The sequence below is a fragment of the Bombus huntii genome, chromosome 12 (genome assembly GCF_024542735.1).
Source record: "Bombus huntii isolate Logan2020A chromosome 12, iyBomHunt1.1, whole genome shotgun sequence".
Classification (NCBI taxonomy): Eukaryota; Metazoa; Arthropoda; class Insecta; order Hymenoptera; family Apidae; genus Bombus; species Bombus huntii.
The window spans coordinates 1,866,893-1,894,756 of NC_066249.1; the positions used below are offsets into that span (position 1 = coordinate 1,866,893).

At 31.8% G+C, this 27,864-nt stretch overlaps 3 protein-coding genes across 4 annotated transcripts in view; 1 reads left to right on the plus strand and 2 right to left on the minus strand.

The window, feature by feature from the left end:
- Positions 1–14,814, minus strand: LOC126871996 (ubiquitin carboxyl-terminal hydrolase puf). The gene is made up of 12 exons (XM_050631431.1): positions 14,668–14,814; positions 14,094–14,190; positions 13,627–13,975; positions 13,259–13,556; positions 12,436–13,179; positions 6,352–12,340; positions 5,554–6,271; positions 5,301–5,491; positions 5,050–5,227; positions 4,797–4,963; positions 4,046–4,716; positions 1–3,977 (listed from the first exon to the last, which is right to left on the minus strand). Exons 1-12 carry the CDS (start codon positions 14,708–14,710, stop codon positions 3,145–3,147), a joined length of 10,278 nt encoding a protein of 3,425 aa, XP_050487388.1. The 5' UTR covers positions 14,711–14,814; the 3' UTR covers positions 1–3,144.
- Positions 14,654–18,241, plus strand: LOC126872019 (uncharacterized). Its single transcript, XM_050631487.1, has 4 exons — positions 14,654–14,790; positions 15,909–15,972; positions 16,068–16,262; positions 16,733–18,241. The coding sequence occupies exons 3-4, from the start codon at positions 16,119–16,121 to the stop codon at positions 16,925–16,927; spliced, it is 339 nt and encodes a 112-aa protein (XP_050487444.1). The 5' UTR covers positions 14,654–14,790; positions 15,909–15,972; positions 16,068–16,118; the 3' UTR covers positions 16,928–18,241.
- LOC126871997 (AT-rich interactive domain-containing protein 4B) overlaps positions 17,931–27,864 on the minus strand; it is a 10,608-nt gene continuing 674 nt past the window's right edge. Inside the window, exons 2-7 of one of the 2 annotated variants that reach the window (XM_050631434.1) lie at positions 27,063–27,499; positions 26,738–26,983; positions 25,464–25,668; positions 20,936–25,397; positions 20,717–20,857; positions 17,931–20,617 (exon numbers count right to left, since the gene is read on the minus strand). In XM_050631434.1, coding sequence (XP_050487391.1) covers positions 20,613–20,617; positions 20,717–20,857; positions 20,936–25,397; positions 25,464–25,668; positions 26,738–26,983; positions 27,063–27,499 — 5,496 coding nt within the window. In that variant the 3' untranslated portion in view covers positions 17,931–20,612. The remainder of the gene's footprint in view (positions 20,618–20,716; positions 20,858–20,935; positions 25,398–25,463; positions 25,669–26,737; positions 26,984–27,062; positions 27,500–27,864) is intronic. The other variant, XM_050631433.1, reaches the window with a different exon arrangement.

The window sequence follows — 27,864 nt, forward strand, 5'->3', positions numbered from 1 at the left end:
TTTAAAATGAAAAGATTTTATTTATTATTGATCAAGAAACTATACACCTTAAATATATAAATGAATACATAAACGTAAACGCATGCTAAAGATATAAATCTGATAAGATAGTTCTGATATTTTCGGAAGGTTAATAAAATGACAAAAGTATTGTAGGATACCTCAAATACCTTTTTTTATACAGTCTTAACCATCTCTGAATTGAATTAATTCGAAAGCACGAACGTTCTATCGCGTGTACTCCTTTTTTTGTTTTATCTATAAATATGAGAAGATTATCGAAACGCGTTTCATGAGACAAAGGCATTCGTCGCTTTTAATAAATAAAAGTAAATGTAAATGCTTTTTTTCTCGCATTAGTTTTACACGATCTTATGCTCTTCTTTATACCATTTTTCTTTTTTTGCCTTTTTTTTATACATTTTTTACTTTTGGTTACTACATTTTCGATCTTACTAAACTCAATAAATCACCGCCAGCACATAAAAGTTAAAAATACATGATTTAGTGAAAAATTCATTATACCGTATGTGCGTATATAGTACGCTCGTTATATTCATATCTGTTGCAAAACCAGCGAATAGATCTACCGTCACTAATCACAGTATTTTGATCACAAACACGTATGTCGCATGTTAGAAATACAATTTGTGACATGGATACTCACTTAGATTTCTGTAAAACTACTGAACGTAGTTTCTTTGTATTTTGTTTTACATTTCACTAAAGAATAATATTGATAGCTGAAAGGACGAACATTTTTTTAATATATAATGTTGACGTGCTTGAAAATAGTAATTACGCGAGGAAACCTTGACTTAAGCATCACACTTTCATTTTTTACTTCTTTTTAATTATTATTGTTATTATTATTAATACTTATCGAATTTATGTCACGAAGGTTAATTAATAATAATCATGTAATTATTCGATAGTTGTTTCTAAAATCTGTAGTTCATTTCAAAATGCATTCCCAAAAAGCCGTTACTTATTCTATCGTGATGTTGTAATATTTAATCCTTTAATCTGATTTCTTTTTTAAAAGTATGTTTCGTAAGTAGATAAAATTGTACGAAGTACTTCTCGACATGTGGTCATTAATTAATTAAGTAACATTAATGTGACGAACAAAACAGAAGAATATCGCACAAGAACACCATGTAATCAACATTCATTGCTTTAACTTTTCCAATCATTCGTTAATTTGCTATTTTATTGTATCGTCGAAATCCAAAATGCGCGCGATGATTCTTGAACTTCAATATGGACAAGTTATACTTTAGTGCCATTGTCTGATAATAAGCTCAATTATGATGAAAAACGTATCAGTGATTACTGTTCGTATGTGTAATGTGCATACATATACTCGCACATTAAGCATATACGTATAATAAATTATGATTTTATATTTAAATGAAGTACTAGGCTATATTATAGAGCTGGATAGAACAATATTTTCGATATTAAAAATAAGAACATTTCAAGAAACATATTTTGTTAAATAATCAAGATGTAATATTTCTAATGAAATTATCAATTAGATACACTATTTTATTTATCTAGATATAGTTAAGAAAATATATTTCTTGAAATATATGTAATTTATTGTTAAAAATTCTAGTTTTTACTGAACAAATAGACTTATTCAAAAAATTCTAGTTCCCGTTTGTTTTTTCCAATACAAAAATATTGAAAAAATTAAAACTTAAAACTTAATTATATCACTATCTTTTGAAACAAAAATTCTCAAAAAATATTTGACAAATGGCGGCAAAGTAACTTGTTTATGTAACGAATTAATAAGAAAATAATAAATATATATATATTTCCTTCTTTTTTTTAATAGCGCACGATTATTATATAGTAATAATAAATATAATAAAGCAGTGCACGTAAATTAAGCGCATACATAACAATTTATACGGATATGTTTCCAGGTTCGTTTGTTACATGTTACAAAAAAATTGTATTCAAATAATTTTTTACCGATTTTTTACGAATGTTTACAAAATTTGATAATGAAATTGTTCATTGGTGATGTGAGATATATTTACTGCGATTATACGAATAGAAAAAGTGATATAGTGATATTACAAACACTAAGACTTTTTACTTGTAATAGTTATAAATAAATGTTTTATCATGATGACACAAAGTATGATTAAAACTTAATTTGAATGAAAATCAAACTTTGTTTTTGTGAAACAAAACTCAACTGCCTAATAATTAATAATATTCTGATTTTATAGTTTTTGGAGAAAACGATTAAAAATATCAGAAATTATATCAAAATTGTCAGCACATTGTTCACTTCTCTGAATAAAAAACTAAATGTCTCTTATTATTATATTAAACATAAAAAAGTTTATAGTGTAATCATTCACGTAAATTTGTTTAGGAAGATATGTTGAATAAGATGTGCAATTTTTATATAAAAGTACTCATTCACAATTCACACAATTAATTATCTGGAAACGTATTAAAAATATAATGGAAGTATGTTACAATGAGAAATTAATGAAATCTATAGATTAATGTGTAAATAATATTTAAACATACAAAATTTGAAAGCTGATTGAAAAATATGCTATTTTATATTTTATGTTAAACGATTGAAAAAACCCTGTAATATCTTGCAATATTGAGATAAGCACAGAAAAACGATTATAATTTTAACAAAGAGTTTATGATTATATTTCTTAAATTATTTGAATCCTAGTATCACAAATCCTAGTATTGAATATTGGGTAATTTATATGTATTATCGTTCACATTACCAGAAGATGGACAATCTCACAGCACTAACGAACATTTGTCATATAAAATGAAAATTGTTTAACCCCAATTGATAATTTGTTTTTCCTTCTTTCTTGAATATTTTAATATAACTTAAATAAACAAAGATATCTTATTTACCTACATTTGGAAAATAAATCGCATTTGATACATACATATATATGATATAATAGATGTATCTTTTTCTTTACAGAACACAAACGCACTAAAATTTTTTTGTCCATTTAGATCTTGAATGTATTAACGAATTTGCATCTTGTTATTTTAAAGAATCACACAGTTACACATAATCTTAATCCTGTATTGTATGCTTCTATGATAAAAGCACCAGTTAAAACACATAGAGAATTAGTTATTTTTCGTTTGCAATTGCACAATAGTTTGCAGGTCGAGAATTGTCTTTTCCAACATTTCAAACCAAGAAACATTAGTTAATGAACATCGCAATTGGTTCGTACAATTGTTGGTTGTCACAGTATCAATTAAACCCGGAGATATCTCACTGATGTTTGTAGGAATATTTTCTGCTTGAATATTATTTCTTGATATGGTTTTATCATCTCCAGAATCAGAGGAAGTCATGTCATTTACTTCTACTTTATCCTTTTCTTCGATGTTTATGTTTGAAACGTTTTTCTGTTTATTAAGTTCTTTGATTGGTAGATGCAACTCTTTGTCAGTGGTTTCATTGTTTTCATTCACCATAAACTTACGCTTTTTCGTAGGGGCTTCTACTTCCTGTTGATTAGATTCTTTCACTTTAATGGCTCTAGTTCGGGATAACAGCGTTTCTAATGCTGGTAACAAGCTACTTGGTGGTTTCAGTCTTGTACTGCTATTATAGACAAGAGCCAAAGCTCTTAAGTCTCCTGTTAATCTATGTGCAGATGCTTGAATATCTACTGCTTCCACCATTGCTACCATAGAACTAACTAAATTGTCAATAAGTAAGCAAGTTTGTTCAGTCAATACATGATTAGCAAGTTTTGGAAAGAAAGTCTTGAGAAAAGCATGAATTGCCGGTATTCCTAATGACGATCTTTCATCTAGTAATACAGCATCTACATAATCCACTGTATAGGAAGAACAAAGAAGAGATGCAATATGTTTTCTGTCTATGTGTGTAGCAGCATGAACATCTAACCATAATCTAGGAAATAAAGCTAAGTGCAGTGGAACACCTGTAATTAAATAATACTATTATTAATTATATTAATTCTATAAATTTTAGACAATAAATGATATTTACCTTCAAATCCTAACATAGCGCTCAGATTAACTAATGTATCTGTCATACAATCATTATTTATTGCTAATCTGCACATTACGTCGATAAGTTCGTGATATGGTAAATAAAATTCGAGTAAAGCATTATCATATTCTGGATCTACTCCTTTTGACGCCTCTAATTGAGAGTGTGGTACGGCCATTTGAACCATGGGTCTAGCAGGTCGAGTAGGCATCTTTCCTGGAGGAGTAGATCTTCTTGGAAGATACGGGCCAGGTGGAACGGCAGCGTGAGATTCTTGAAGAGCTGCATGGCAGTGTGACAGCAATGGTGCCAAAATTGAGATCGCTTCAGCAGGAACAAGCATCACAAGTTCTTTCAAAAGATCTATAGCAAGATTTCTCATATCTGGAGGATTGTATGTATTTAACAATGTTGCTAATTTCCGCAGAATATCTGGCCATTCTTTACAATTCGCTAATATGTTCCTTGCATCAGGTCCATCTCTTGCAGTTCTAATACATCGTACAAGTTCAACAATAATAGCTATTAGTTCAGCTAAATCACCAGCAACATGACACGCTGTTGCTTCATGATACATAATATGCAGCATATGAAATGCTTCCAAAGCCATACTTAATCCTCCATTATATACAACATAAAGCCTATCATCATCTGATTCAATCAGGATACTGTAAGGTATTGACTTTATCAATTCGTATTTCGAATTGGTATATTAGAATAAAAAGAAATATCATTATAAATATTGTACCGAAATGCAGAAATAAGTGTAGCCCAACATGATCGCCCATCTAATCCTTGTAAGTACGAAGATAAAGTTCCTCTCCTAAACGATGCAATTTCAGCTTCTTCCTGTTCTGTTTGATCAGGATGTCTTGCAACCAACAATTGCATTAATTTAAATAATTCGTCCACAGCCTATAAAAAAAAGAGATATATTTTATGTTTTAGATATAACTTTTATAAGTAAAGCAAAATAGATTTTAAATTAGTAGAAATCTTACAGTCGAATATTGAGTAGGATGAGGTGTTATGTTTTTGAATGCCCATTGAATATTTTGATGTGCAGCTAGTTGCCTTGTAAAAGTGCGTGATTGCTGACAGCATAATCGTAATAAACCGTAGTAAGCAGGTAACATCACTCTATTAAATAATACCACATCCTGATCCTCATGATCAGCACTAAAAAGACATGTAAAACTTTAAAAAATATTCTGCGATCGTTTATAACCATATAAAATAAAATTATGCTTACAGTATATAATTAAATGCAATATTCTTAGTTATATGAGGATTGTGAAGTATAAGAGCAACATTTTCCGGACAATCAGAACAAACGTGGTACCAAAACAATAGCACAGCTTGTTTATTATGATGCACTGGAATGCTAGGCTCAGATAGTTTTGGGTGAAAAAGTGCCCATAAATCATTCAAATATTGTCCAAACTGGAAGTAAATATTATATAATGAAGTAGTTATACTAAGATTTAACATTATGCAATGCTTACCATTAATTTTTCTGTCTTAGAAATGACACAATATGTAAGTAATGCAAAATAGGCAGTGAGTTTCATTGTACCATGAGTTTGTATATCAATATAATGTCTCGCTGGTTGCAATAATCGTAGAAGTGCCGTATATATTTTATGCAAAATTAAAGTAGCTTCTGGAGATAATTGTAGTTCTCTAGATGTATTGCATCCTAAACCTAATCTATGAGCACTACGATAACCTTGTCTGAAATGAGTTGACGGAACCAATGATACGAGAAGAAAAGCAGCTGCAGAGCGAACTCTTTGATTTGAATGTTCTAATAGAAAATGTTGTAGCCACGTGTCTAGTCCTTGTAATACCCAAGCATGTGCAAGTTTGCTTCTTGTAACGGCTAAAGCTAACCATTCTAGTGCTCCATGTGGAGCAACTCTAGCTGCTTCCCAAACTCTGCCTAAAATCAATTGCGTCATACAGGGCAACCCACTTAATCCTGAACTTTCAGTTAACAATGTCAGAAGTTTGAAAAATGGTTGGCAGACATCTGTATGTTTTGTTATAGCTTGAAATATCATTGTTACAATATGTATTGCTAGTCTATCATTCCAACGACATAAAGATTGTATCAAATTTCGCGTCTGGTTGAGATTGATGACATCTCGCGTTTGCTGATACAAAAAAGGAAATCCTTTACCTCCTGCTACAGCGCTAAGATCTGCTGGAGACAATGCTAGTCTGGAAAGTGAAAATATAATATGTATATAAACATATAATATAGTTTTTACATTAAATAAAAGTAAAACTTATTTAACTACCTGTGATCGGGTCCTCTACTGCGTTCAACCAAAGTTGCTATTAAAGTGATCATTTTATCTAAAGAAGCAGGTCTCAACTTCTCTGTTGGCATAGCAACAACTTCTTCTTCTTCTTCTTCTTCACTGACTGCATCAACAAATTCGTGTGTTTTATGTCCAAGATAAAAATTTACCATAGTTGATATAGCTTGTACCCTTATTAGAAATAGAGTTTCTTCCTCGCCCATTTTACTAAATTCATATAAAAAACTGAAATACTCAGTAAGATGTTTCAAATGTTGTTTTGCATGTTCCATAAGAGATAAAAGCATTCTGACAAATCTTGTCACGCAGGATCGCGTACCGACAGTATTTACGTCATTTTCTTCATCACAAAGAAGATATAAAGGTGCTTGAGTAGCGCGCAAACGTTGTATCACGTGTATGCATAGCCTTTGAAACATTTGTCTTACCATTTGATTAGGGCACTTGACTAGAATTTGAATTGGCCACCATGAATCTCCAGCCATCTTTTCAAGAAATCTAGCGCATGCACCAGCCGAACCATTAAATTGTTTTGTTAATAACTCTACCCATTGCACCATAGTTGGTTTCTCCTTAGCATGAATAAAAGTTTCCATAAAAAATGACGTGGAAAGATCTGCTGACATTTCTGTTATGTCAGATTGTACAGAAAGTAATGTTTGTGGTATATAGCCACATATTTGCCACATAAATGTGAAATAAGTATGTTCAAATATATTTTTATCTTGTAAAAAATGCATGTTATCCTGCCATATCCAATCTTCAAGTTCTTTATTTAGTTCCAATGGTGGTAATTTATTGGTATTTTTATGAATTAACGAAGAAGATTGTCGTCCATTTGGACTAGAAACAGTGGCTTCTTCCTCTTTTGCTTGATCGCCAGGATCAGCGCACCATTCGTAAAATAGCATATATGCTGAATTTGTTTTTTCAAAACTGAAGTCCATAAACTTATCTGTAACGGAATCATAGGTTTTACTAGTCATTTCTCCACCAAAGCACTCTGCCGCTATTTGATTTGGATCAAATGGTTTAACTTCTGCATCATTAAACAAAAACCATTTATCTTTATTAGGGGATGTACGATCTCTAATAAAACTATAATAATGTCCACCATCAGCTGTGCCAGTATGAACTGTTACACCTATTAAATCATATTGATAATGTTCCATTTCTGCATCATCATTGTCTAATTCTGATTGACAGTCACTTTCAGATTTTCTCTTTTCAGATGCCTTCTTTTCTTCCTGATAATGCTGTGGCATGAGTTTTTTCTCAACATATCCAGACATATCTAATCTTAATGGAAAACTAAAATGTGTATTTACTTTTTCCTTTAACATGGTTCCCATATTAAATGTGTATCGCATTGTATTGAAACACAATATATGTGGCAACTTTTTAAAACAAGCTCTCTTTTCTGCTCTTGCTTTTTTACCACATTGTGAACATGTATACATATTATCTCCTTCCAAAGTATCTTTAACTGTAACTTCATCTAAACTTTCGTAAAGATTTCTCATATCTGCCACCTGGCAACGTACAGTATAAAATTCTTCAAGAGTTCTACTTACATGTTCGCAATCTAATGATACGACATTATTAGATATTACACCACAGAATAATGTCTTCACCAAGTTCTTTAAATCTGATGTCATTTCTTCTAATTTAGATACAAGATCTATAAAAAATTCAGCCATATCCTTTTGTTCTCCAGTATTTAAAGGCTCATGATTCATGGTATATACTCGACAAAAGCTTCGAGGATTATACGCTTTTCTCTCGGATTCTAAAAGATAGGCAAACATTCTTTGTAACTCTCTTAATGTGAGTTGATGTTTATTTGCTCTATTACAATCAGCCCCTAATATAGAGATGCGTGCTTGCGGCATCATGTATAAATGCTGCATACAACTAGCCATGTAACAGGTGGCACCCAAGTTTGTTAGACCTACATATCCACAATCAGAACGTCCATCTTCATGTGGCCAGTAATCCCATGGATATGGAGAATGAGGGCCAGGTTTATGTTGAGCTAATAATTTTTCATGAAGAATTCTATAATTATCTGGTGCAGATTTTACAAGTTCGACTAAAAGATCGAAAGCTGCTGATCTGGAGACTTGACTTTTACATTTCGGAACATGTTTTGATCGAGGATTAGGTAATGCAAATAGAAAATCGAATACTTCATGTAATAAATTTTGCCCAACCTTTCCTTGTTTGCAAGGTGGATTATGTGTCATGATATTGCAAGTGAGATTTAATAATCCAACTAAGCCATCATCTTCCACTGTGTTATGACGTGTTTCAAGATGGTCTCTATTTAAAACTGAATCAATAACTCTTATTGCTAGGGTTTCAAGATCTATCGTTAAATTGGAATCATCCGATCCTTCTTTGATAGCTTCTTCTGGGAGAGAATCAACTAATCTGCAAACAAGCCAAAAATAATCCCTACAAGCAGGTCCATACGGTTCTTTTCCATCATCAAGTACGGGATGTAAGTGCAACGGTAAATCCGGTTTTCGATGGGAAGGTTGCATTGCTTCGGCAATTACCAGATGTTCCAACAATGTATTTAACATTGGAACAATTAAACTGGGATTACCAGAATTTTCATCTTCAGATCCTGTAGTCCCTAGACATAATCTATACAGTGCTGTACAAACTTCTCTTCTTACTTCTGGTTCGGGATCTTCCAATACTAATCTTCTTAACCAAGTTTTCCCAAATGGTTCTGATGATGAAAAAAGATATTGCTTCACTGTTTCATCACTATGTACCCAACAAACTAATAAAGCCATAGTATAATGTATAACTTGTGATCTTCCAAAAAGTCCTGTCTTGTAATGATTTGGATCCCTTGGTAGTGATGCCTCATTTAATATACTTGTTATTCGAGACATAACAGCTTCAACATTCATCATTGAAAGCATCACTTCGCTCAGTTTAGGTACAAGCAGTTTATCTGCTTTACTTCGTTTTTTCTCTTCTTTAACAACGCCCAAATAACACAATTGTTTTAGTAAACTAGCGAGACAGTCCTGCTGCCACTCACTCCCATCACCTTGTTCCAAGCATCCAGACATAAAAATATCAAATAAATGACGCAAACCTCCATGCTGAACAAACAATGTAGACCAAGCAACATCCTTCTCTTTGTCTTCATGATTATCATCTGTATCACCATCACCCTCATTACCAGATGTGCTGGATGTACAATTTACAACAGCAGGTTGGTTTGTTGTACTATGTCTACTCAACGACTCAACTATATATAAAGAATACATCAATTTTTGAGGACTAGCAGGATCTAACAATTCTGGCAAAGTTGTTTCTCCTAGTTTTTTAAATCCTCTCAATAAAGTTGGACTAGTTGGTAGTAACGTTAATGTGTCCCAAACTCTTCTTGAAAGTACCTGTGCTTTTGTATGAGGAATTTCCTGCCCTCCTTTGACAACCGTTTTCATAGCACTTAAAGTTCTCATTAGTGTAAATAGTTGTTCAAAATACTGTGGACGTAATAATAATAATGTCGGCAAAGATTCTCGAGGTGGTGGTGGTAAAAGGGATGGTGAATCCATATCTCGTTTATTACATCTACCTGTACCATTACCTCGACCAGCGCCGGGAGAAATGAACACTAGTTGGCCATCTTTAAATCCCATTTCTTGTAATGTCTTTTCGTCAAAATCAATAGTTAATTCCTGACCTTGTGTAATCATCCTAATTGGCCCATCAGTAAGTAGAGAACCTAATACTGAACCATTATTTTGATTCGAATTTGTAGTAGATGTCGATTTCTCTTGATTATTTTGTGTATCATCCCACCATTTAGCAACTTCGGCTCTCAGATCAGCTACATAATCAGTACTCAGAAGAGTGAAACTTGTTTTTTCAGGTATTCCCGCAGGTTGTACAAATATTCTTAGCTGTTGACCTTTCTCTGAAGTGCTCATAGCAACATGACTACCAGCACCTCTACCTTCCAGTATCCAGCGACGTAAATGATATGCGTAGCGTTTTCGGAACGCTTCTAAATGTGTTCTTAATAGTAACAAAGCTCTTTGTATGCAACGTAAACTAGCTTCTTCGTTCATTTCCAAATCAGCACTAGCTGCAGCAAGATGAGTCATACATTGTGAAACAAATTCTGCCTCTTGAGTTAATTGTCTAGACATGTAATATCCATTTAGATATTGTATAGCCGCCATACTGACATCTGTGCTTTTAGCTTTTAATGCAATTCTCCACAAGAAATCCATACCAACTGAATCTACATCTCTTAAAGGTCTATCCAAGTGTGCAGCAGCTAAACGGGCTAAATTACATAACTGCTGGAAAAGACTAAGGCCTGTCATACTAATAGTTTCGGGTGGTAAACTTGGTAATTTACGCATACATAAATGCTTAAGCGTATCCATTCCAAGTGCATGCTGCTCTGTTGATTTTGCTTGACTAAGCAACCAACTGAAAAGTTCATCAGCGCATGTTGTGTCTTGTGACAAACACTGCCATAATATGTCAACCTGTTCGAGACTTAGCCGAAAACAATCAGGTGAACCTAAAGGTGAAAAAATAGAAGATAAAAACTGTAGTCGAACTTGTATTTCTGTTTGATGGGAATATAAGTTATTTTTTGGCCCTGTACTAGTGTATGTTTTCAGATTATTAAAGAAGTGTTTCATCATTCCACGTTCACGATCGGCCCACGTTGTTATCGTATGTGCGTCCATTGCACCAAATTGCTGGAAACTGGCAAGTAATTTAGGTAATAATCTTAAAGATACAACCACAGAACGATTGGTTGCAAGATTTTCTAAGCAACCTTCTATGAATTTCATAGGTATTAATCGATCAACATTGAAACAAAGAAGATTGCATAAAGCTTTCTCGGCTTCCAGAGCTAAACCTTCTCCTAATTGACCAATTTTATCATCTTGCAAAAGATCCCATAATAACGTATTTCCAGGCTTACATACAGTGTCCAAGTTGAATTGGGAACTAACACGTGTTACCGTTTGGCGAATACTTCTCACTTGTGAAGGGCGACAAACAGATCGCCTAATGGTCATTGTTGGATGAGAATGATGAGGATGGTAAGCCTGCATTTGTATAGCTGTTAAATGACGCGCAGCCAATTGAGCTAATTCCTCTTCGCATCCACTTTCCTCTCCATCAAAATCTGCCATATTTTTTTCACTTTTGTTAGATATTCTGCTACTATAAGATCCTTCTTCATCTGAAAGCATTTCATCTAATCCTGAAGGTAAAAACGTAGGTCCAGTCGCATGTACTAGACCGGCAAGTTCTGATATAACAGCTCCAGGTCCATCGGGTGCTCCGAGAACACCAGCTACATCACTATCATCTTCATCATGCGAAGTATCTGCTGAGTCAGGAGCTCGATCTACATTATGGCCTACTAATGACATATATTTATTTTTGTTAGCTCTTCTTAGGAGTGTTGCTGTTGTTGGAACTTGTTGATCACTTGGATCTAAAGCCATTGCTTGCTGTTTTACACGATCCAGCGCATCAACACCTTTTGGATCATCTACAGAAACTAATCCACCAGTATCCAAAGTACTGTTTAGTACGTCCTCTGGCCTATATTTCATATCTAACATTAACTCTTTAGTTTTCACATTATTTTCTTCATTAACAATGCCTTCTAATGTCTTATCTGCAGTAACTAGCGAACGTTTCTGAGGTTTTTTCCGTTTTCTTAATACTTTCCTCTTTCTCTTTTCTATTGCAACTGTTTCTTCTGTGTTTGATTTCTCTGTGTCTGCTTCTGCATCTGACCCACTTTGTTTTTCTTTTATATCATCTTGTATACTACATACGGAATCTTTTACTGATTCAGTAAAACATTCAGATTTTTCTATTACAGGATCTTCTCCTTCATTCGAGCTTGTTTGTACAACTGCTGTGCCCACACCTTTTGCTTTAAACGGACCTATTAATATTTATGTTTTAAGTCATTTAAAAATGTTTTACATTTAAAGACAAAAGTATTAAATATTAATAATATATGGGTAGGTATTATCTTACCTTCTCCATCACTACTATCCCCTCTTGCTTGTTTTCGTGGTGAAGGTCCTTCAGATGGAGCAGGACTGGGTTCTTCTTCATCTTCATCTGGACTACTTCCATCTATTCCACTAGGATCACTAGTACTGCTACCACCTATACCACTATTACCTCTTAAAATTTCTCTGTTTTTTATAGATAAACCTCTTGGATACCCTGAACCACCTGCTGTCCAAATAAATTTTATCAAAGCAGATGCCAGGAATAAACTTTGTTCTGTGTGGTCCTTCGGCTCCAATTTTCCTAATAAAGAGTATAAATGTAAAACTGGAGTTGGAGCCAAATGTTTTACTAAGGGTGCCAATAAATCATATACTGGGCGACCACAGTGTTTCAATTGTGCTGCTTGCCACATAGTATCCATGTCAGAACATGTAATTCTACCTTCCATAGCTAAGAAACTTAGTACAATATGACTTTGTTTAATAACCTCTACATGCAAATTTGGTCCAAATATATGAGCTATTATATTATTTTCTGTTAACCAAGCAGCCAATGCATGGCCTACTTGTTCCACTTCAGCGACAGTTTCACTATTGCAAAGTTCATTGAATGCAGTGATATGAGCATTTATCTGAGCTATTCCTGCTAGTCTCATAGTTAAAGTTGTACTAGTAAAATATTTAAATGCTAGATCCAATCCATCACGATCAAAGCTTGGTAAAACAGCGTCAATAGGATCCTTTACAGCACTCCACATGAAATCTAAATATAGAAGGTTATTAATTCAAACTCGAGAATACACGCCTTAAATTATTATAATCTTATTTATTCCAAAATTTACCTGCCATCGTTCTAACTGCTGGTGTGCGTAATTCTTTATCTGCTAAGCGACACATATATTTCATAACACGACTGCGTAATGGTATAAAGAGCTGAATAACACTACCATAATTCAACCAAAGCTTTAAGTTACAAATCACTACAACCATTGAATGTGCAAGACTAACAGGTAATGTATTTTCCATATCAAAACAAGCAGACATTAAATTGAAACCACCTTGATGACAAAATATGGAAACTGCTCTAATTAAAGGAGCTGGCACTTCTGGATCATGAGGTTCGCAATATCCCCCTTCATCCTTTAAAATAATAAAAAATAATGTATAAATGCATAGATAAAAAACAATACTTCTTATATTAATATATTACTTTTATTGGAGCTAATGGATTAATTGCACCACCATGTTTCATTGCAATGTAAAGAGGAAAATTTAGTAAAAATATTTTTGAAAGAAGATGATACAATTTTTCTCTATCTTGTTGAGACCAATTTTGTTTTGTTTCTGTTTCTGTTTGTGTAAAATCTGAGTTTTCTACTTTATTTTCATCTGTTTTTCCTTCTTCTTTTTCGTCTTTGGGTGATACTTTCCCAACATTTGTTTGTTGACCATTCTGTTGTATAATTTGTAATTGTTGTAACGTACATAATACAACACTTTGAGTTAATCGTATAAATCGATCAAAATTTTTTATTTCTCGATAGCAGCACATGCATTGTCTATAAAAATAAAAGAAAACAAGTTGTATTAAAATAGTAGTAAAACAATCTTATTAAGTATTTATATCGATTCAAATGTTTAGTTTATATGTTATAAAAAACAAAAATGAAATCAGACCTTTGTACCCATTGATTAACATAATGTAATGTAGTGTCCACATCCGAAATACAAAGTGTTGCCAATCCATCTTGTTCCTTCGATGATCTTTCATCATCTGGATATATATTATAAACAAACAATAAACAATACGAAAATTTAAATAAAATTGCTATAAATATATATAAATAAGATTAATGTATCACTATCCTAATCTATCATTATTTCTTATATATCAAACATTTATCTACTTTAATGTGTCGTACAATTTTACTACTAATTACGACTTTTGAAAATATAAAACATATTTTAATATTTTGTTATTTTGTATATTTAACGTTGAAGCGTGTTCGTGCATAAGTTGATAAATTTTAAAATCATACATAGGCAAATAAGGTTATAAATTATAATGTTATAAACGGACTTTTATAATAGAAAAAGTTAAGTGTAATTATGAATCTGGTAGATTTTTTACAACAATTTGTTACTAGATTGTTTATACTAGGACATTAGTTGTTGATACGAAATCAAAATTTACAACATGCAGCATAATACATTAGGTTAACATGAAAGGTATAGTACACATTTTGCTTACAGGAGAGCAGAAGGTCGTGAAAGTCAACACATACATCGCACATGGTTTTCTTCCTTTAGCCTCTGAAAAGGCTTTTAATCACGTCAAGTTCATCACTCAACTTCACCACCGTCCATCGCAAAAGTTGGTAATATTATTAAACATTTGTATTCTTGATTATCCTCTCAACACTTGATTAATTCGTTAGTCACCATATTGCTTTTTTACGCAGCTGCGTTCACTTGCCGCTCACTTCAGATGAGCAATAGTAAATATCTTCCTCTACTTTTTTTAAAATCTTTCATACCTATAGACAAATGATATAATAATGATAAACTACTTCACTTTATTATCGAAGTTCACAAATATCTTTATCCAAATTATTCCTAGAAAACTGTAATTTTTTACTTAACAATATGAATGTCATTATGACAGAAGACAGCTGATCGCCGCCATATTTTATTGAAATAATGTGATATTTAAAATGATCCCATCAGTACTTTAAACATTAATAAGACATAAAAAATAAAACATTATTTTTTTCATTTAACCGAATGATGTATAAAATGAAAAAGTCTAGCCCCAATTTTTTTCTAACCTCATATTTTTTTTAATTATTTTGGACTTAAAAATTTATTTAAGATAATACATCATTTATTTTATATTTGTTTTTGAAACATTAACATCAATAATTAGCGTTACTAAATACATAAATCTTATTAAAAATCACAATTAGAAATTTACTTATAACAATACTATTGATAATGACTACTATAAATATACTATAAATACATTAATAAATAAAGTAATAATATCAAATAACAAATATTATATTAAAGAGCTAATAATACATTTTTTAAAGTTTATCAAACAATAACTCTGAATTGTTTAAATAGAGTGAAAATGAAATAAATGAAATTATTTTTCTTTTGTTTATATTATACCAATTAAATCTTATAATGTACTAGGGAACAATTAATGTCAAAAATATCATTTAAGAAAGTAATTCTATTAATTCTTTTGCTTTAATTATAACCTTTAAGACTTTCATTGTACAATCCTTAATTCTAATATAATGAAATATTGGTTATAAATTTCAAACATAAACATTCTTTCTTATAATTGTGATATAATTCATATACATTTTCATTTGATTAAATATATTTGTATTGTGTGCCTAATTTGTATGTAATATCAGGTAATATGTACCAAGAAAAAAGATATACATATGTACTCATAAGCTATATTATATGTATGTACAGGAGGAGGAGTAGGAGGAGGGGAGTACTAGAAGAATACAGTGCTGGTAGCGCTAGTTGTCCAGAAGTATGATAAACAATCTTGAAAGGAGCATAACATCTTGTGCGATTTCATAGAATAAATCTTTGTGTGAAGATATTGACGTGTGTATTGGGTTATAGGGTGTCGATAAGTGCCATACGAACAAGAGTAAATATTAATAAATAATTGAAATGGGTAGCACGGATAAAGCTGAGATCACGGGTTTTATATGCAGACTTTGCAGTAAGATGAACCGTTTCGTGATCCACATATACGGTGAAGAGGGTGAGAGAATGAAACTTGCTGAGAAAATAAATGCTTATCTTCCAATTACGGTAAAAATCATTATCTGCTTTGTATTTTTTTAAATTAGGCTTTCATCGATATTATTTTTTAATAAAATTTTCATACTTTCTACTACAATATATTCTGTGTATGACTGGTTAAGATTTCACTTTATTTGAGTTACATTTATGGTTTTTCTTATATGAATTTTTTATCGTATTTGACAGCTCTACCTTAAATACAACAATAATTGAGAAATTGTAAAATTACATAACATAATGATAAAAATAGTTTGTTTATTACAAATTTATTAAATGTTTCTAAATATAAATATATATTATAGCTACATTAAATCAGAGAAAGATTAATTAATTGTGATGTTTTAAAAGTTTCATAAATGATGTTTTCAGTATTTTAAAATATAATATATTTAAATATCTATATGTGTATATATGTCATATATTGAGTATTTTTTATATTTAGTTTTGAAAAATACAATTTTTACCCTTTTGTCATATAGGTAAACATGAATGATCCATTACCTAAAACGGCATGTCTACATTGTATTGAACGGCTTGAAGCTCATCATGAACTAATGGAACAATTTTTCTTAGTCAAACGAAGGTTAACTACTCAGAATAAGTCATCAACAGTTGCATCAACCTCTACACAAACTGCTGATACTGTACCAACATCTAGCCCACCTCCATGTTAACATATAGAATTAAAAGCAGAATTTCTCGCTCAATATTATTAAACATTTTCTGTATATCTTATTTGTATTGTTATTTTAGTAATTTATTACTAGGGAAACAAATTTTTTTTGTTAAATGAAAAGATATATAATCGATCAATTGATTTAAAAATTTTATAAAATATTTTCTTCTTAAAATATGTTGGTAAATATTTGTGATGTGCAAATTTAATTTACTGTATAAACTTTTTTATTTTTTACACCAGATATTACAAATATTTTTTATTGATACTGTAATATAAAATATATGAATAATTATAATTTGTTTGTATTTCACATTTTCAAAAAAATTGGAACTTTTTTTCTTGATTAGTAATCAGCAATAATAAAGTTACAGATATGTTTATGTAAATGGTATATCCAATGAATATTTTTAGGCATGTTTAATAATGTTCAAATTATTGAATTAATATTTTATTTGATGTATCTTGTATAGTTTTTATTAATAGAAATTTTTAAACATCTTTTAATACTCTAGGATAATATTGTTTCTTTAATAGATCTATACTGCTGGTGTACAAAGATAAATAGATAGATATGTCAAAGTGATTTCTTAGAATATTAAATGATGTTATATTATATAATTGAATGTAAAAATAAGAAATTTAGTTGGCAAAGCTTTTAATAATATTATGTATTAGATACATACAAGATTGTCAATACTAATGTACATTAAACCAATCATGTTTCCTTTGCTATTAAATATCAATAGTTTTAATATGTCAACTTTTATATATAATAATATGGTACAAAGTATAATGACAAAAGTATCTGCATAATTATATTATATTAACATATATTATTCCACAGAGTTTAACAAAATTTGAATGTTTACCTCTAAGTTGCAATATAATAAATAATTTATAAAAATTTTTAAATATATAGAACTTTGATTATAGTATTTTACATTATAAAAACCAAAAATCTTTATAAAAATGACACAAGGATAAATGATACTACTATAATTTGTTAAGATTATTTATTTCTTAACAACATTTGCTAACACAATTAAATGTTATGTGGAACAATATTATTGGTTGGCGACACAATCCATATTGTGCTTACTATATGTATTATTTGACATGTAATTCATCATTTACAAAGAGAAAATTTGTTTTTGGAAGACAAGGTTGTGTTCGTCACTCAAACATTATTGTAAAACCTTAAATATTTTAACGTTATTTGAGAAATTTTACTTTATTTTACCTTTTTATTTAATATATCATTATCACTGCATAAGAAAAGACAATATAAATTTGTTATATCTGTGATCAATATGTGTATATAATATTTTACCTATAAATGTAGCCAATATTCTCAAATTAATGACTGATGACCTGTATAATAGTGTTTTCCTATAAATATTACTGCCTAAATGTAAATTGCAAATAATAAATTATAGTAATAAAGGTAAAGATAAATCATAATAAAATAACGGGTGCACCTATATAAAATCTGTTTAGGATGCATTTATTATCTTACTTACCCTCCAAATAAATAGAGGTCCATTTATCTAATAGTATATTCTATATTTCTAGATATTTTATCTAGATATTTTATCTTTACTATTTTGCAAAACAGAAGTAGAATTTGAATATTTATTTTAAACCATGTGCATACTAAAAATATATAATATCTAAGCAGAGCTTTATGCAAGAGCTGTATGTAACCAAAAGAAATAACAATATTATTGATATTAACGTTTTAATATTACTGTTTACAATTTTACTATCAATTATCCTGTAGTTTATTAAACTGAATTGTACAATATGTATATATATTTCTATGTATGTTTTACAATGCTTTTATATTTAAATACCTTAAACTATTTTCATTGTTAATTATAATAATGGAAATTACTTTCAAAATAAAATGTTTTTACATAGTTTTGCTGGAATCAACAATAATATAAACAACAAAATATAAAGAATATTTTAAATAAAATATTCTTTCTTTTAATACAATTTGATGAAATGTAAATATTTTTGTAGGTATTAATTGATTGTAAGTATTACTTGATTGAGTGTCGATACACATTCTCTTGACTTCTTAAAACAAACATTTAGTATGTGCTACTGCAAGATTTCTGAAACCATTATACAATAATATGCGTAGCTATATCTGTGTGCGATAAACTACTAAAACCTGACTTATGAGTGTTTTCCACACACACAATGTAAAATATGTACAAAGATTTATGGAGCCCAACTCCTTATTTTCTTTCATTTTTCCCCCAATCAATGTATGATCATGTTGTCTGATACCATAAAGCATGTCCGCGACTGATTTTTTTATAAAAAATATATAATATATATCTATATAAAATTTCATTCTTTTTATCAGCCAACATGTCTTCGTACAAATTTAATTCCACTCGGGGGTATTTGATTTTGTTTTCTGCAACTTGTTTCTTAAGTTTAATTTTTTTGTTTCCTTTTAATTTAGTACCTGAGGTACTTCGACGCTCAAATAGAAATATAAATGCATCTTTGACCAATTACGATATACACGACGACGAACGTCTAATACCTATCTGATGATTAAAGCACAATGGCAGCAATTTTACAAATATAATGCAAAAGGCTGTAAATTGATAAACGTTGAGCTGCATTCATGACAATTGCATAGTTGAAAATCCAATTCTATGCACTTTGTCAAGAAATTTGGTATGAAATACGAATAAACTTGAATGCTTCGTATTTTAGAATAATTACAATATGATATTCTATTTACGTAAATTATATACATAAATTAAAGTAATTCACTTTTTGGATGTTAAAAATTGTGCTATATCTCACATGCATATCAATATACAATCATCCGTTCATTTCACAAGTTGTTTACGTACAAATGAACATTGCTTTGAATATGATTAACTTCTTACTACTTTATGAACCACATTGCAACATTTCCTTTTATTTTTTAAATAAAAAATTTCGATCGCAAAGACGCTAAAATTCTATTTACGTATATACGTATATTGCGAACTACTATAACATTACTACTTCTAATATATACAAAATTTTCTATTCTAGGAAATATGTGATGGTTGTTGCACTTGACATCTTTATTTTATCGTCTTGAAAACAGCTCAACCGCCAACGGTGTTATAAGCTATACTCGAAACGAAAATGACAGACGGCTTAGACAATTATTTGTTCCCAAGATGTCTTTACAATAACACACTACCGGTAACATTTTTCTCAGCCTTTTCTTAAAAAAGAAGAATGAACGATGAAATGATCATCAAGTTCGATAATTTGTACTTTGCATCTGAGCAGGTGAAATGACAAATTGAGGATAAAAATTTTCAACTGTTACGTTATGTTCTTGACAAAACAATGTACAACACAAAGCATATATGAATATATATCTTCATTCTGGTAAGTGTTCCTCATTTATACTAAATCTTATATCTATATCTACAATTTATATTAATGGGGGAAAATTTACCTAAACGATATTAGGTAGGTAAAAATTGTCATGAAATCTGCTATAATTGCAGGATGTCCATATAGTGATACTATCCTATTATCTCCCGGTGTTGTATAAAAATCTCTTTAGCGCAGGTTAAGATAATTAGGATGTTTCAAGGCAGCTCATCACGAACAGGCCTGTTGCATTTCTGCTTTAGCTGCCTTTATAGCTAAACTCAAAATGAATACATTTTTTATATATAAAACAAATTTCATATAAAAATTTCTCTAATACTTTATTCATAAAAACATTAATTATTCATAAAATATTTACCTTCTCGTTCTCTTCTTCTTAACTTTTTTCTGCGTCTTTCAATAGCGGCAAGTTCAACTTTCACAGCATTATATGTTTTACGTAACTCAGCTAATTTTTGCTGTAGTACAGCTATCCTTTGACTGCCATCCAGTTCAGGATCTATGTTGAACACAAAAGGTTAACATTTTCTTTTTATAGGTAAGACATTAAAATTAAGGAAGAAAACTAATCCTTTACCTAATTCCACATAAAAATTATATTTCGTCGGTCGAGGTGATCTCGATGAGTAATTACTAAGATCAGGAACACTAGTGATATTCGTGTGATTTGCTGAAGTTGTATTAATTCCACATAAATTAGAACCTTCACTTGTGTCATCGCTATCGCTTCCACCACCATGTCTACCATGTCTATTACTATGTCTTCCCGCTTTTTTAGTAGTATTTTTATCACATTCTGAATGCTTCCTACTTCTCTTACGTTTTTTAGGCGATTGTGTTTCTTCAATGGATCGCTTTGCTGGTGGTTTTAATATTCTATCTGCAGAATTTCCTTCAACATTTGGTAATGTGTCATCTTCACTGAATCCTGGACCTTTCCCACCACTATCATTGTCTGCTTCAGAACTATCACGATTATGTTTCATATTATCCTCCGAAGTTGGTGATGAACCACCTGTTCTTTCTTCTCTTGGGGATCCAGAGATATTGGAAATGCTTGAATCAGGTGTAGTTGGAGGTGTATTATCCATTACAGGTGCTGCTTCATTGCTTTCTCTCCTCTGTGCAGGCATTAGTGCAGGTAAATGTTGATGATGAGACTGTTGTTGTCTCATACCCAGAGTAGAATTTTGTTGCATAGATAAAGAAACTGGGATAGGTGTTTCTACAGTTTTTGGCAATGCCATACTCAGAGTGGCAACAGTACTGCTGGTTGTACTCTGACCAGATGTAGGAGCACTTGCAAATGGCATTTCCATTAATACTATACTATTTTCTGTAGTTTCAACTTTTGGAGGTGAACAGGATGGACCAGCGTTTATTTGTTCTATATTTTCAGTAATAGGTGCTGGTGAACCTGGTATTTCTTCCTCACATAACAAAGAATTAATTGCCTCTCCCTCTTCATCTGTTTTTATAACAGGTGTTTCTTTGATCTCGGTTTTAAATTCAGTAATACATTCTTGTGGCTGATGTTTTAATGGTTGTATAGATTTTTGTGTTTGTAATTGTGAATACCTTTCTTGTGTGTCTTGCAGCCTATCTAACTCTGCTCTTAACTTAACATCAAAATTTGACGAACTTTTCACATCTTGTGATTCCTCATTATCGATTATTAACCTCTGTTCAGAATCACTACTATCTGCAGAATCTACCATATCTTGACTGATTATCTTCTTATGATTTTCCTTTTCCTTTTCTTTAAAATCGTGTTCTTTAAATTCATCTTCTGTTTTCTTAGACTTCTCATTTTCTATATGTTTCCATTCTTCTTCTTCAGTTTCATGTATCTTTTTATGTTCTGTTTTTGTTTCAACGAATTTTTTTATTTCTACTTCTTTTTTAAGTTTAAATTGTTGAAATTCTTCTTCTTTTTGTTTAATTACTACACACATTATTTCTTTACATTGGTTTTCATTATTTATTACAATCTCTTCCTCTTCTCGTTTCTTATTCTCACTTTCAGTCTTAGGCCCATGCTGATCTTCTTTACTTTTTTGTGCAACTACAATATCTAACTTCTTAGAAATTTCTTTTGAGGGTTTCCATACAATGTCTGGAATTTCATCTTCTTTTTTAACATCTTTAGTTTTATTACGAAAAGCCATTGCAGCTGAAAGTTTTTCTTCAATTGTAGATGTAGCTGGTAATCTTGCACTAATTGGTGCTGGAATTGTTACAATTGAAGATGAAACAGTCGTAATATTTAATAATTTTGGATCTAATGGTTTTAATTCTGGAGATTGACAATGTAAAGGAGATTTAATGCTTTGTTTCTGTTCAACAGCTATATCAGGTTTATTTGAAACTGTTAATGTTATATCTTCTCTTACTGATTCAATTTGTAAGCTTGTGTCTTCTTTATTGGATTCCATTGAATCATTTCCATCATTAGAAGTAAACATTTCTTGCTGATATGTAAATAAGTTTTCTTGTTCTGCTTCTGAAACTTCTGCCTCTGATATTATTAAACGATCTTCTGAGTCATCATGAGTAGCATCATCATCTCCAGGTAAATCGCTAAATAAAAGATCTATACCATTATTTATCTTACCCGTTTCCTCAATAATAGGTATTGGTTTCGCTGCAGTAAATGAAGGTGATTCACAAAGCTTATCGAATGCTTCTTCACATGTTGCTAATGATGTAGATTGTAGTGATTTGTGAGAAGGTAAATTGTCTGTAATATCATCAGTCCTTTTACTGAATAATTTCTTTACTTTCTTTCGTGAATCGTTGTCGGTTTCTGATTTAGTTTCTTTTATAACTGGTGATACAACTATTTTTTGTTTCTTTTTAGGGCTTTTCGGTTCTTCTTCAAACACCCTCTTTTTCATCTTGTCTTTCTCTCCACTTGTATCTCGTTTATTTCGCACCTCAAATTCAAATGGTTCTGGTTCTTTAAATTCATATATATCTTCTGTATTATCTACTATTTTAGATTCAGGCATTGTTTCTAATTTTGATGGCTCTAATTTTTTTTCCAATTTTGGTGATACTGAAACAACATTCTCTTTTTCTTCTATTTTTATTTCATCCTCTGGATCAGGTTCAACCCTAACAAGCTCTAATTTCACTGCTTTATCAAAACCTTTTAATTCAGATCGTATTTGATTTAAGTCAAAATCTCGACCTTTCGGTTGTTCTTCATCGCTATCTGGTTCAGATTTTATACCTTGCGATTTACTAATCGTTCTTCTTAAACGCCTACCTCTACGTGGTTCTTCTAAATTATCTTTGTCTTCTTCACCTTCGCTAGTTTCATCAGGTTTTATTCTGTCTTCAACTCTGTATCTCGCTTCTCTACGTTTTCTTTCCTCTGTAATCTTAGATTTCGTTCTTGTTTGTTCAGATTCTGTAGTATCTGAATCATACGTTTCACTTTCTTCAGTTTCCGATGGAACTATATCCGCATGTCCAGAAGTTCTCCTAGTACGCCTTCGATGTTCTGTGCTAGATGTATCATTATTTCTTGTTCGTGTTTGACGATTGTTCGCTGGTGTTGCTGGACTTTTGGTTCTAGAACTAGAACTTATAACAGACAATGGAGTCGTAGATCTAGTCGGTTGAGATATTTCTTTTTCCTTATCTTCTTTCTTGATTTCTTTTGTCGCAGTAGATGAAACAACTGATGTAGTAGGTGCAACACTTTGCGCTCGACGTCGATTTTGAGATGCATTTGAATTAGTGTTAGAAACAATTTTTGATGACTTATTGATGTTATTTGATAAATTCGTACTGGGAGTTTGAGGTCGTGAACTAGCTTTAATTCGTTTTACTCTACCTTGAGCTTGTGTAAAATTCTGTGCTATCCTCGATGGTTTAATCCATTCATCATATCTCGTATTCCACCCAGTATAATGTACTAAATACATTGGTTCTGTACCATCTTTTTCCATATCAATGACTTTAGCTTCATAAGTAACTTTAGATTCATGAGTAGGTCCATAATATACTTTTAGTCTATCTCCTAATTCTACAGGTCCTTTGTAACAAGGAGCTGAATCTGTTGACTGTTCGTCTGTACGTGATTTTTCTGCTTCATACTCCTTTCGTTTTCTCCCCCGTTTCTTTAAATCTTCATCCATCAACCGTCTTTGCTTAGATAAAGTTTTTCTTTCCGATTCTCTCGATGGAGTTCGTGTTTCCCTATTTTCAGAAGACATTTTACTTTTTACATTATCATCTTTAGATTTAGATCTTGTTTTAGTAGCATCCTCTTCTTTCATTTTATCGTCTTTCTTTTCTTGTCTTTTAGGTTCAGTTTTCTTTTTTTCTATTACTTTTTTCTTTGTGTCTTCTTTATTTTTAGATTTGCCTCTGTTTGGCAAGGATAAGGATGTTGAAATTTTTTGAGATTTTTCACTGCTAGATGAAGATTCAGCTTCACCTTCAACGTTTACGTCACTGTCTTGTCCGCTACCGCTTTCTTCAAATTCATCTTTCTTCTTTATCTTCACAATTTCTTCCTCTTTTATTGGTTGTTCCTTCTTAGTTTCTTTTTTCTCTTTCTTTTCTTCTTCCATGATCTTTTTATCTTCTTCTTCTTTTTCATTTTTAATGATCGACACTTGAGGTGGTACGGGCGTATTTCTGTCTTTATCCCTAATCAGACTTCTTCCAGGACGTTGTTTACGCATAGTACCCCTTGGATGATTTACCATAGTACAACCTAACTTCCTATAAAAATCTTCAAAGGAATGTAAGAATTTCTTATAGGCCTGTTTAACCAAATTGTGCGTCGATGGTGAATTTTGCATTGTAAAGCTCAAGCGGCGTGTTATTAATTTCCACTGATTTTGATTTGTTACACGATTATAACCGCCTAACTTATAGACAGCTCGAAATAACCTGTATAGATCTATGTCCTCGGAACCTATCATTGGACAGTTGTTAATAGGTGTACCACGATCATCCATAAACTTATACAGTTGTGCCACAAAGTGATCTTTTTCTTCACGCGGTTCATCGTCAGAACTCTGGAAAATAAATTATGTTTACAACAAATTAAATTTATTTATTGAAATTAGTAAAAGAGATCTTACATCAGAATCAAGTTCCCCATCTGAGTCACTGTTTCCACTTGATACAGAATGTCCAAAAAGAGAATCTCTATCCCAATGGGGAGGTAACTCATTCTTTTCTAAAAATAGCAATGCCTTCTCTACTGCAACCTTCAATGTACTATTCTCAACTTTGTTGACAAGTTCTTTTGTGAATTCAGTGGCCTCTTTCTTTGGAACTGTATAACTAAATATGCAAAGAGTAACAGTAATACAATAGAAAATAATGAAATAAGTATCAATGTACAGTTGATTTTTAACAGACACATTTAAATAGATTTTATAGAGTTTTAGAATAAGCTTTAATGGGGAAAAAATATTTTGTTACCATTTCAACCATTTTGCTTTCTTTTCATATTTTCCATAAAATCTGTTTATATGTCGGAGATGAAAGGACACCGGAGCCTTCCCTCTGGAACTTCAGGAAAATCCGTAAAATTGTAATTAAAGCTTACAGTTGTAATTGAACAATTTGCCGTCATTCTGCCCAATGGTACTTGTTTGCGATTTGTGATAATAAACTTGGGCTCAAGGCGACCATCTGCCGCCGAACGTAGCCGCGGTCAACGGGACGGACGCTTCATCCAACAAAGGTATGGAGCGATAGTATGACCCTCATTAAAAGAATACCCATAGAAGTACCTGACAGTAAAACATGCCAACGGTTCCTTCGGACAATGAATACCAGATGTTGAGGCACTTACATAGCACAAGTCCAGTTAGCCTGAGGACCTGCTATAAAACCTGGGTTTTTTTGGTAATTAAGATTTTCAAACAGACAGGCAGTCTTTGCCCCAAATTGACCAATTGACAGCGACGTCAATTTCCCTTACTTTCGGAATGAGGGCTATACTCGACGAATCCGATGATCTCTTGTTCTTAGACACACCCCATCATAGTTTTCCTCTGTGGCATCATTGGGACGAAAAGTCATTCTTTCTTGAGATCTCATGGACGAAGGGAGTAGCGCCTTACGATCAGTGAGTAGTACACGTTTGAGTTAGAGCAAGTATACCTATCATCCCGTTGACCGTGGACTTGTTATCGAACCTAAGACCAACGTCATTAGCATCGCAAGTGCCCAACCACTGATTGTCCACCATTGATTGTCGAATCAGTAGTGCTCATACTCGTAGTATCAGGCCTTATCTTCGTTATAACACAACGATGGCCAACTCCAAGGGAGGTCTATCAAACGCCCACAACCCTAGTCCTGACTCTTCTCCGACATATATATGAACACAGATCATACTTACTATCGTGCATCCTTAAATGATCGCACAAGGTAGTCGTCTCTCACTCGAATTCTCACTGTATCTTGAGCAGTTGGAGCAACCACTAATCCAGGGAACCAATTATCTTTCTTCTTTTTATCTCCAAGTTCCACACATACAACTCGTCCAATTTCAGGTTCTGTCTCCATTCCTTCTTTGCCTGTTCCACTAGAACCTGAATCACGAGTCCCTCGTGGAGGACTATCTTCATCATCACTACTTTCATCTCTATAACAATTATTTTTACAAGTAATAACACAAATTACTTCATAAAATTATATTGCTGACATTATTTCACAACACTCACTGTGCTTGTCTAGACCGCCGTCCCCTTCTTCCTCCAATTACTGGATTTCCAAAATGTTCTGGATGTGTCAAAGGAAGTTGGTCCAAAGTTTCACTCTCTGCAAAATGTCTTCCACTTTTCAAACAAAGTGCAGTTCTTCTTAATGTAGTAATATCTCCATCATCAAAAACTACAGTATATTGACTACAATCTTGAATTTTAGTGATAGTAGCTTCCACAAATTCTTTTCTATCTCCATGTTTAGCTTCAACAGATGCACCTACTCTTAAAGTCCCTTTTATCTGATCATCAGCTACTGTTGCTGTACCCAAGCCTTGTTTATAGGTCACCCTGCATTTCACTGATCTTACTACTTTCCGAATTTTTGCTTCACAAAAGGCACCCTTGTATTTAGCACTAACCTCCGTACCCACTGATAGGTACGGTGGATCGTCTCCCTGTAACAGAAAATACATGTATATTTAATATTTGTACTTTTTAAATCTAACTTTTGCTCATGACATACTTCCATAGTCATCATACATTCACTCTCTGTCTAAAATAAAGAGATACATATAAAGACAAAATTTTAGTATCTTGTATTATATATACATGAATATGTATATACATATATATTGTCTTAAGAAAAAATCATAACAATGACAACATGATATTAACGAAATTTGAAATAATTTTTTTTATTATTTATTATTTATTAGGTCTTGAAGGTTTATCAAGAACTATGATCTAATCTCGTACAAAACATTATTTCGGCTGTTATTAACGACAGAACTTAAATAATAAAAGCATGAAAATTGATATA

Excerpts from the sequence above, each read along its gene's own strand:
- LOC126871996 (XM_050631431.1), bottom strand. The coding sequence starts at position 14,710 with ATGTGCGATGTATGTGTTGACTTTCACGACCTTCTGCTCTCCT. Across the intron at positions 13,976-14,093 it reads GTTAATCAATGGGTACAAAG|ACAATGCATGTGCTGCTATC; the intron begins GTCTGATTTCAT and ends TTATTTTTATAG. Across the intron at positions 13,557-13,626 it reads ATCCATTAGCTCCAATAAAA|GATGAAGGGGGATATTGCGA; the intron begins GTAATATATTAA and ends ATTATTTTAAAG.
- LOC126872019 (XM_050631487.1), top strand. The coding sequence starts at position 16,119 with ATGGGTAGCACGGATAAAGCTGAGATCACGGGTTTTATATGCAGACTT. Across the intron at positions 16,263-16,732 it reads ATGCTTATCTTCCAATTACG|GTAAACATGAATGATCCATT; the intron begins GTAAAAATCATT and ends TTTGTCATATAG.